Raw genomic sequence first — 9,566 nt, 5'->3', positions numbered from 1 at the left:
TTCAATTCTGCATATACTTCACTCCATGTAAAGTGACTTCGTGGTCTAGTGGTTATGTCTCTCGCTTCAAATGTGAGAGGTCCCGGGATCGAATCTCGGTCGGACCGTTCTTTTTTTCTTTTTTTTTTTTTAAATACTTTTTTTTTTACTAAATGATAGTATTCAGCATGTGAAATGAAAAATTTATGAGGTTATAAAATCACCATTACAGTGTGATAAATATTCCATATGAAAAAATCTTCCATACACATAATAAAGAATAAGCAATCAAATCTTTATATGCATATTGACATACATGCATTTTATTTCCTTCAGTATACATGTATACATTTAATAATTCTACAAATTCAGTCAGGGGGAGCCGACTTTTTCCCTAAGCGGGGGACACGAATTCTCTGAATTAGCTTGTTTAATACAGTAGTGCTACCTGCTTGTGAGGGAACTGGAGATCACCATCAGGACGATAGTGGACTTTGACAACTTGCAGTCTATTTCCTTGAACAGTTGTGTAGTGAAAGAGAAGATGATGGATTCATTCATGGTGAAACATTACATAACTCAATTGTATAGTGATTTTCCAGAGACTGACTTACTACCACTCTTGGAAGACATTGTATGCTTGTTCACCACGGTGAGGGGTTATGCTGTGACCCGACTTCTTCGCAAGAAGTTGAATGCAAAATCAGTGAAACCAAGTGACAGTCTTCGACAGGCACTGAAAGCAAAGACCAGCAACTGACCACTTTGAAAATTGTGAATGCCTTCTGCTGAACTTTTAATCTGACTCGTGTGCTTTTTGTCATGTACATGTACTGTATGTTGATTAATAATGAATGTGCTTTCAACAGTTCTATTTATTTGACACAACCAATGATATTGTTATTCTATTAATAAATTTGTAAAAAAAAAATTGATGTGTCATTTCTTGTCCAGTGAGAGGGGGTGGGAATTCAATTTGTATTGTTTGAATATTGATGAATCACAAATAATGGAATTTTACCAGTCCACACTGCAGAGACAATATCTATTTTAAAGGTGCTAAGACACAGATTTGAAATTGATATTTCCTCAAATTTTCAATATACAACAAAAATTCCATTTTTTATGTATTCAGAACAAAATTATAATTTGTGAAAAAGCAAGGATGTGTCAATCAAACCAGAAATTCAAAGTTTCAATAACTTCCAAATAAAATAAAAGTTATTATTTTTATATTTTCTTGCAAAATACTATTACAATAAATATGTTGAAATATTTTACAGAAAATCTGAAATAATATTAATTTCAAGTCTGTGTCTGTGTATCTTTAAGATGTCAAAATACAGTAATATTTTTACCAGGCCCAATGGTCAACCAGATTGCTAGTAATGCAATCTTATCAACACAAATTCAGAATATGTCACACTTGTAGTGTATTGATATTATGTTACAGTGTTAAGGGAAGTAACTCTAATTTGTGTTGTGTCACTTGTGTGTAAGAGTTTGTGTGCTAGAGTTATGGTTCGTAGTGTGGGTCAGGTGTCAGTGTGTATCCGGCATGAGTAGTACGTGCATGGACTGTCAGAGTGGAAGCATGTGGTTATGTACCTGTATACATGAATCAAGTATAAAACGTGATTCAATTCGAGTAATTCTTCACTGGCGACGAGGAAAACGAAAGCTACAAGATGGCTACACTAATAGAACTCAACGGAGTTGGAAAGTTTAATCCAAATGCTGAACCTTCACAAATAAATCAAGCATGGAAAAGGTGGCACCGATTTTTGAACTTTTCGCTGTTGGAAAAGGGGTGAGTGACGCTGAACAAAAAAAAGCATTACTTTTGCACTGTGCTGGACCGGAAGTTCAAGACATTTTTTATACATTGAATGTTGAACAAGCAGGTGAAAATGACAATGTGTATACGTTAGCTGTGAAAACGTTAGATAAACATTTTGAGAATAAAGTCAACGTTCCGTATGAACGATATGTTTTTAGGAAAATTCTGCAAACTGAGACTGAAACAGTAGAACAGTTTATCACAAAATTACGGCAACAGGCTGTGTATTGTGACTTCATAAATCAAGATGAGCAAATTCGGGACCAAGTGATTGAAAAGTGCAGGTCTCACAAAATAAGAGCCAAGTTGTTAGAGAAAGGAAAAGACTTGACTCTAGAGCAATTGAGGACAATAGCAGCTACATTTGAAATGACTGAAACACAGGCTAGGCATATGGACACTGAAATTGTGGCGTCAGTAAACAGAATTCAGGGACATCGTGAAAAAACTGACAAACAGAAACACAGATTTCAGGACAAGAAGTGTTTTCGTTGTGGACGAGAGGGGCATTTTGCAAAGGACGTATCATGTCCTGCTCGGAATAAGGAATGTCGGAAGTGCGGAAAAGTTGGACATTTTATTAAATGTTGTTTAACAAAGAAACCAGGAAAAGGCAAACCAACCAAAGGTGGGAAAATTAACAAAGTGGATTATTCTGAAGTGGATTCCGACTCAGAAGTATACGTGTTTAGTTTGAAAACAGGACATACATCATCAGACAAAGTAAAAGTCAGTCTAGGAGGAAATCCTGTAGAATTTGTCATTGATAGTGGTGCATCAGCTAACATCATTGATAAAGAACTCTGGGAATATCTTAAGAAGAACCGTATCAAGTGTCACTCAGAGAAGTGAGAAAAAAAACTTTTTGCTTACGGATCTACAGAACCGTTGAAATTATTGGGTAAAAAATTCAGAGCGCAAACATCAATTCATGAAAATGGAAATAGTAGAGAAGAGGAGTTCTTTGTACTAAATGGTACAGGACCAGCGTTACTGGGCAAAGACACGGCTATAAATTTAGGAGTTCTGAAACTCGGAGTAAACACAGTTCAGCCAACTGACTTTATTCATGAATACTCTGAATGTTTTCAAGGTATTGGAAAACTCAAAGACTTTAAGTTGAAGTTACATATTGACAAAAATGTGAAGCCAGTAGCTCAAAGCATGTACAGAATTCCGTACAGTTTGCGAGATAAAGTAGGAGAACAGTTGGACGAACTTGAGTCTCAGGATATCATTGAACGAGTTAATGATCCTACACCGTGGGTCAGTCCAGTCATAATTGTACCGAAACCCAATGGTGACATTAGATTGTGCGTCGACATGAGGCAAGCCAATGCTGCCATTATTCGTGAACGGCATCCTATTCCGACAGTGGATGACATACTCTACATGGTGAATGGTAGCCAAGTGTTTAGTAAGTTAGACCTTAGAAGTGGATACCATCAAATTGAGCTGGAAGAGTCGTCAAGGGAGATCACTACATTCGTTACGTACAAAGGTCTCTACAGATATAAGAGACTGATGTTTGGTATTTCATCAGCTCCAGAGAAATATCAGCAAGTGATTTCACAAGTGTTTCATGACTGTGAAGGAGTACAGAATATTTCTGACGATATCGTAATTTATGGTCGTAACAAAGCAGAACATGATGAGCGACTTCGCAAAGCCTTACAGAGACTCAAAGATAAAGGTCTGACACTAAATCTAAACAAGTGTGAGTTTAGGATGAACAAGATAACGTTCATGGGACATGTCTTGTCAAAGAATGGTATAGGACCGACAAGTGAAAGGATCAAGTCGTTACTCAACGCTAAAGAGCCAACAAATGGATCCGAAGTGAAAAGTTTCCTCGGACTTGTAAACTTTAGTGCTCGTTACATACCAAATCTTGCTACTGTGGCGGAGCCACTCAGGAGACTGACAAAGAAAAATGTGAAGTTTGTCTGGACAGCCGAACAGAAGAAAAGCTTTGACACTTTAAAGAGTTGTTTGTCAAATGTGAAAACTTTGGGACATTACAGATTAGATGCAGAAAAAACTCAGTTAGTGACAGATGCTAGTAAAATAGGCCTAGGAGCAGTCTTACTTCAAGTCAACAAAGGTGAAACACGGGTCATCAGTTATGCCAGTCGTACGTTGTCAGCGGCAGAACGCAATTATTCGACAATCGAGAAAGAAGCTTTAGCAGTCGTATGGGCATGTGAGAAGTTCCATATCTATCTCTACGGGGTGGATTTTGAATTAGTCACAGATCACAAGCCATTATAAGTGATTTATGGAAGAAAATCCAGACCTAATGCAAGGATTGAACGATGGCTATTAAAACTTATGGCTTACAACTTCAAAGTACGTTACTCACCTGGATATCAGAATATCGCAAATGCGTTATCACGTTTGGTGGATAAGACACGTGTAGAAAACAGTAATTCAAGAGACACTGAGCAATATGTGAAATTTATTGCAAGGGAGGCAACCCCTCAAGCACTGTCGACTCGAGAAGTAGAAGAAGCTTCAAGGAGAGATGAAGAACTTATTCGAGTTCAGAAATTCATCAAAGAGGGGAAGTGGGATAAATCATGCGTTGATTATTACCCATTCCGAGATGAACTTTGTTGTATTGGATATGTGGTGTTACGTGGATCCAGAATAGTGATTCCAAGAAATCTGAGGAAGCAGTGTATACAGTTAGCTCACCAGGGTCATCTAGGAATCGTTGGGACGAAACAGCAGTTACGTACTAAAGTGTGGTGGCCTGGGATGGACAAGGAAGTGGAGAAGTATGTGAAATCGTGTCACGGATGTCAGATTACCAGTGCGTTTCCGAAACCGGAACCAATTAGTCCTACTCCATTACCAACAGGGCCATGGCAAGAATTGGGCATTGATATTCTTGGACCATTAACATCTGGACAGTATGTGTTAGTTGTTGTTGATTATTACAGCAGATACTATGAGATTGAAGTTACCAAGGATATTACAAGTGAGAAAATCATTGATTCGCTGGAGGGAATGTTTTGTCGACATGGACTTCCATTACAAATAACTTCTGATAATGGACCCCAGTTCAGATCTAAGTTATTCAAGGATTACTTGACAGATAACTGTATCAAGCACTGAGCAGTTACACCGTTACATCCGTCAGCAAACGGGGAGGTAGAACGACAAAACAGATCGTTGATGAAAAGAATTCGGATTGCACAAGCAGATTCTAAGAATTGGAAGACCGAAATCCGCAAATATCTATTTGCCTACAGAACGACTCCTCATACTACGACAGGAGTACCACCTGCGGAATTGATGTTCCGTCGTAAGCTGAGGACAAAGCTACCGCAAGTGGAGAATCTTCAAGAAAACGACTATGATGAGGGAGTGCGCGATAAGGATGCGTATTCTAAATACAGGAACAAGATTTATATCGATGAGAAACGTGATGCACAGGAGTGTGATTTGGAGCTAGGAGATTCAGTCCTCTTGAAGAAAGCGACCAAGGACAAAATGGATACACCATATCACGTGGAACCGTATACACTCGTACAGAAAACCGGAAACAGCTGTGTTGTTAAATCACCAGAGGGAGTGTTAGTGAAGCGAAATAGTGAATTCGTGAAAAAATATCAGGAACCGGAAAGTGTGTCCGACATTCCAGAGAATCCGAGTGATCTTAGTGAACCGAGTGTTGAGTCTAGTGCTAATAGTGATGATGTTCCGTCCGCGGCTCCAGAAACTCCGAGCGTTAGAAGGTCTACCCGTATAAGGAAACTACCGCAACGTCTTAAGGACTTCGAACTGTGAAATATTTCCGTGTGAATGTTATTGACTGTAAGTTTATTATATCTTAGACTGTAAATTGTAAATGTTTTCTAATAATATGTTGGACAGTAATTTCTTTTCAGTAATTCATTTATTTTGAGAAGTGTAAAAGTTTATTCTTAGAAAAGGGGGTATTGTAGTGTATTGATATTATGTTACAGTGTTAAGGGAAGTAACTCTAATTTGTGTTGTGTCACTTGTGTGTAAGAGTTTGTGTGCTAGAGTTATGGTTCGTAGTGTGGGTCAGGTGTCAGTGTGTATCCGGCATGAGTAGTACGTGCATGGACTGTCAGAGTGGAAGCATGTGGTTATGTACCTGTATACATGAATAAAGTATAAAACGTGATTCAATTCGAGTAATTCTTCAACACTGACATTCCATGGGATTCTAAATGCAGCTTTGACAGCATGGTATCAGATTCTCAAAGGGTCATGTTATACAAAAGAACTTGTGACTAAGACCAAAGTGTAATTTTGTAAATTACATTCTTCTTTCACATTAATTTAACATTGGGATTAATCTTTCAGAAGAGTTTAAAAGATATAGATAATTATGTACCAGCATTTATAATAATGCAGGTAATATTTTGGATTCTGTAGAAGTTGTATAAAATTTTACAACTGCATCAAGATATTAGTCTTAGTAAAAAGCTCTTTTGTAAAGCAAGGCTGGAACTTGTTTTACTGTAGAAATAAAACCGACTGAAAATCAGATAATTTATTTCAATTAATAACTATGATAAAAACAAAACAAACGAGACATATAAATAAATAAATAAATAAATAAATAAATAAATAAATAACAGCAAAATGTCAACATTTACAGCTGTACAATAAGGTTTTCATAGTTTCTTGGACAGTCACACTTTGTTCCTGAGCGAATCACATCCTCATAGGCTTCCTCCTGGGCAACTTGTTGTTGTTAATGTCAGCAGCATTCACATTTTCATCCCTTCGAATATTTCCTCTTTTTGGCCCCAAAGCCAAAGCACCTACAGTTCTTATTTGTTTAAGAATGTTCTTCACTTCAAGCACGGTTGGATTGTTGTTGTGACCTACTTTATGTCTGTAGTGGCCAAAGTGTTGTTCAAAGGGATCCTGGTTGAAGCAATGGGTTAAGATGTAGGATGCCCCTTTGTCCAACATGAACTTGACACATTCCGTAATGGACAAGGTAGAAATTTTGAGTCCATTCAAGGTCTGGTGACTTAGCTGCATCGACGCTTTTTGAGAATCTGAAAGGTTCCTTCTGTTGTTCACAGAAATTCTCCACTCCTGGAGGTATCCAAGGAAACTGTCTTTAAGCCATCCTAATCTCGCATCATCTGTGGATCGGTATGGGTCCAGGTTTGCGTTACGTTTATTCCTGCCTTCAAATGGATTCCTTACATTTAAACAATCGAAGAATTTGTTCATAGTCCTAATGAATCTAACTGTCTCACCCACGGTATCGTCATAGTGAAATTCCAATGAATTTGCCACAGTATCACTAAGCACTTGGGCAGCTAGACTAACTTTCATGCGGCTAAAGGCTGTCAAGTCAAGATGTAATCTGGTGAGCTTTGGGCAGGTGGAATACAGATTACTCTCGCAATGTTCCTCATAAAGTCTCAGTACATGTAGCCATGATATGTCTTTTCCATCCTTCCATAATTTCCTGGTATTTGAGTGGGAATTCGAGTTGCTGAAGCAATTTCTTGTTTTAACCAAATGAGGTACATCTGATATAAAGAAGATTTTTCTTGACAGGTCATGTGGATTTAGAGTGAAATGGACAATCCCATCTTCATCAACTCTGTGCAAATTAAAAAATCTTCTATTAGGTGATGCTCCATCGCAGGTAAGAAAGAGCACCTTAACTTTCACCAGTCTCCAAAAGTTCAACAGCCTTCCAAATGATGGGATATAGGAAATCTGCTGTTATCCCTGTCGTAGCAAAAGCTGCGAATGGAAACTTAACGTCACTCGTAATTCCACGCACCATCAGAACAAGAATACATTTGGCTACACTAGAGTTTCCTGCATCTCCGCTAACATTTCTCTCTAACGCACAGAGTTGATCTCCTATGTCCCCTAGCTTCACATAGCCTATGATTTCTCCTGAGTGCTTGTCGTACACTAAATCTTTCTTGATCTTTATCTCATCAAACAAAATGCCGGTGTAGCTCTTCCATTCCTCCTGGAACATCTCTCTTTTTTCACACTCCTCGCGTAATAACTTGACAACATCTGGCTGGAACCCAAGGGCACTGGTAAGACAATGATTGTAATCAAAGAGAGTCCTTGAACTTGGCAGTGTGATGAATCCTTAGTCTCGAAGAGCATCATAAGCTTTTGATGACTTCTGCCTGAGGTAGAGACACCATCTTATAATTGTCGGATGCCAACGCATACCATTTTTTCCATGTTTGATAGCCTTTTTCTGTTGTTCCCAAAAGAGGCGTTGAAATGAATTGCAGTCGGGATAGGCTGCCACCATCTCTTCCTCACAGGTAGCCATCAAATCTTCTACCTCCTGATTTTGGATGGAATTCATAGAAATGCCATTTCTTATGATCTCCTTATCACAGTCTCTTCTCATCTTATCAATCGTGTGCTGCATGGACTTGATTTGTTCCTTTTGTTGCTCTAACTTCTTTAACAGCATATCCCTGTTCATGTCCTTATGTTTATATGTGCTGCTCAAAGATAATGTATTTCCTGTTTTCCTTCCTGTCGGATTTTCCATGCCTTCAACTGTCGACGATAGCTTGAACATTGAGGACATCTAGCACCAAGAACAAGCATAGCACACTGGGAAGATCTGATAGTAGATGAATAAGACAGATTCCCTTGGACAGCACAAAAGTCACTTTCACGGTAGGCTAAAATTTCTGGTGATGAGGCACTCGAGATTCCACACCCAACTGGTGTCAATTCCTGAAATTCTGGATCTGGGTTTCCAATGCACACTCCATACTCTAAAAGCTTTTCCAGAATCTTGAAAACATCGTTTGCACTTTGGACGTGTGTTGAAAGCTCACTCCAAAAATCATGGGTTTCAGGAACTAATGTCCGATGAACATACAGCTGAACATGGCAGACTTTTCCGATCACAAGAGATAACTTCACGGCTGTGTTGTGTTCCCGTCTGTAGAGCTGGAGAATTTCAATACCGTGTTGCTTTTCATTGAAGTCCATAATATACGGGGAAGGCACGTTTTCAGTCAACTCATATCGTAAAATTTCAAATGGATCTGTCACTTCCTCTGTCTCAACTTCAACACTTTCTCCCACAAGAATGCCTGCATTCAAATCCAAATTGTCTATGTCCATTTCCTCTGCACTTGAGTCTTCACCATCAGATTCACAGTCTGAGCGAGGGGATCTGTCTCCTTCAGTTTCGGGAGCATCACTGTGGCTTCGGACATAATTGTGTTCCAACTGCACATAAGATTGTTCGCCTCGTGCCCTCTTGTAGTGGTACTTTTTCTTCTGCATCACAGAATTCTGCCGCTTTCTAGGCATTCTGAAACAAAAATGCTTGCATTATATATAGGATTTTAAGAATTCTATTTATAGGTATTATTTTACAATAGCTTCAAGGTTCATAAACCCTCTGCTCAGTCATATAAAATACAGTGGCGTAGCATCGTTTTTGAAAATAGGGGGGGGGCAGCCAGAGAAAAATTTTTTTGTACTTACATGAAAAAGTTGACAAGCACAAAAAAAACTAGAAGACTTATTGTTCACGGAACAATAAGAGGTCTTTCCACCTTCTTTGAATTTCAATTTTGTTTTATATCTGACTGCTTAAAATTAAATTCCAGGAATAAGAAACCAAAATTGTCTTAAAGGATAGAAAAAATTGAAAATAAAAAAATTGAAATGACCTTGACCTTTGACCTTGAGAAAATGTTCAAGGTCAAAGGTCAAGAGTCATAATGCAATTGAC

General features: G+C 38.4%; 1 protein-coding gene and 1 pseudogene across 1 annotated transcript; one reads left to right on the top strand and one right to left on the bottom strand.

The window, feature by feature from the left end:
• The first annotated feature begins 4,150 nt into the window (after nt 1-4,150).
• On the top strand, nt 4,151-4,939 carry LOC134248809 (uncharacterized protein K02A2.6-like). Its single transcript, XM_062731193.1, has one exon. It carries the CDS (start codon nt 4,151-4,153, stop codon nt 4,937-4,939), a length of 789 nt encoding a protein of 262 aa, XP_062587177.1.
• A 2,548-nt stretch (nt 4,940-7,487) lies between these two features.
• Nucleotides 7,488-9,139, bottom strand: LOC134248812 (uncharacterized; annotated as a pseudogene).
• Nucleotides 9,140-9,566: the final 427 nt, after the last annotated feature.

Source organism: Saccostrea cucullata, unplaced genomic scaffold (genome assembly GCF_032062105.1).
Source record: "Saccostrea cucullata isolate Sc308-1 unplaced genomic scaffold, CSIRO_AGI_Scuc_v1 ctg5449, whole genome shotgun sequence".
In the NCBI taxonomy this organism is placed as follows: domain Eukaryota; kingdom Metazoa; phylum Mollusca; class Bivalvia; order Ostreida; family Ostreidae; genus Saccostrea; species Saccostrea cuccullata.
Note: the sequence above shows the minus strand (reverse complement) of the source record. Positions and strands in the feature narration are given on the sequence as shown.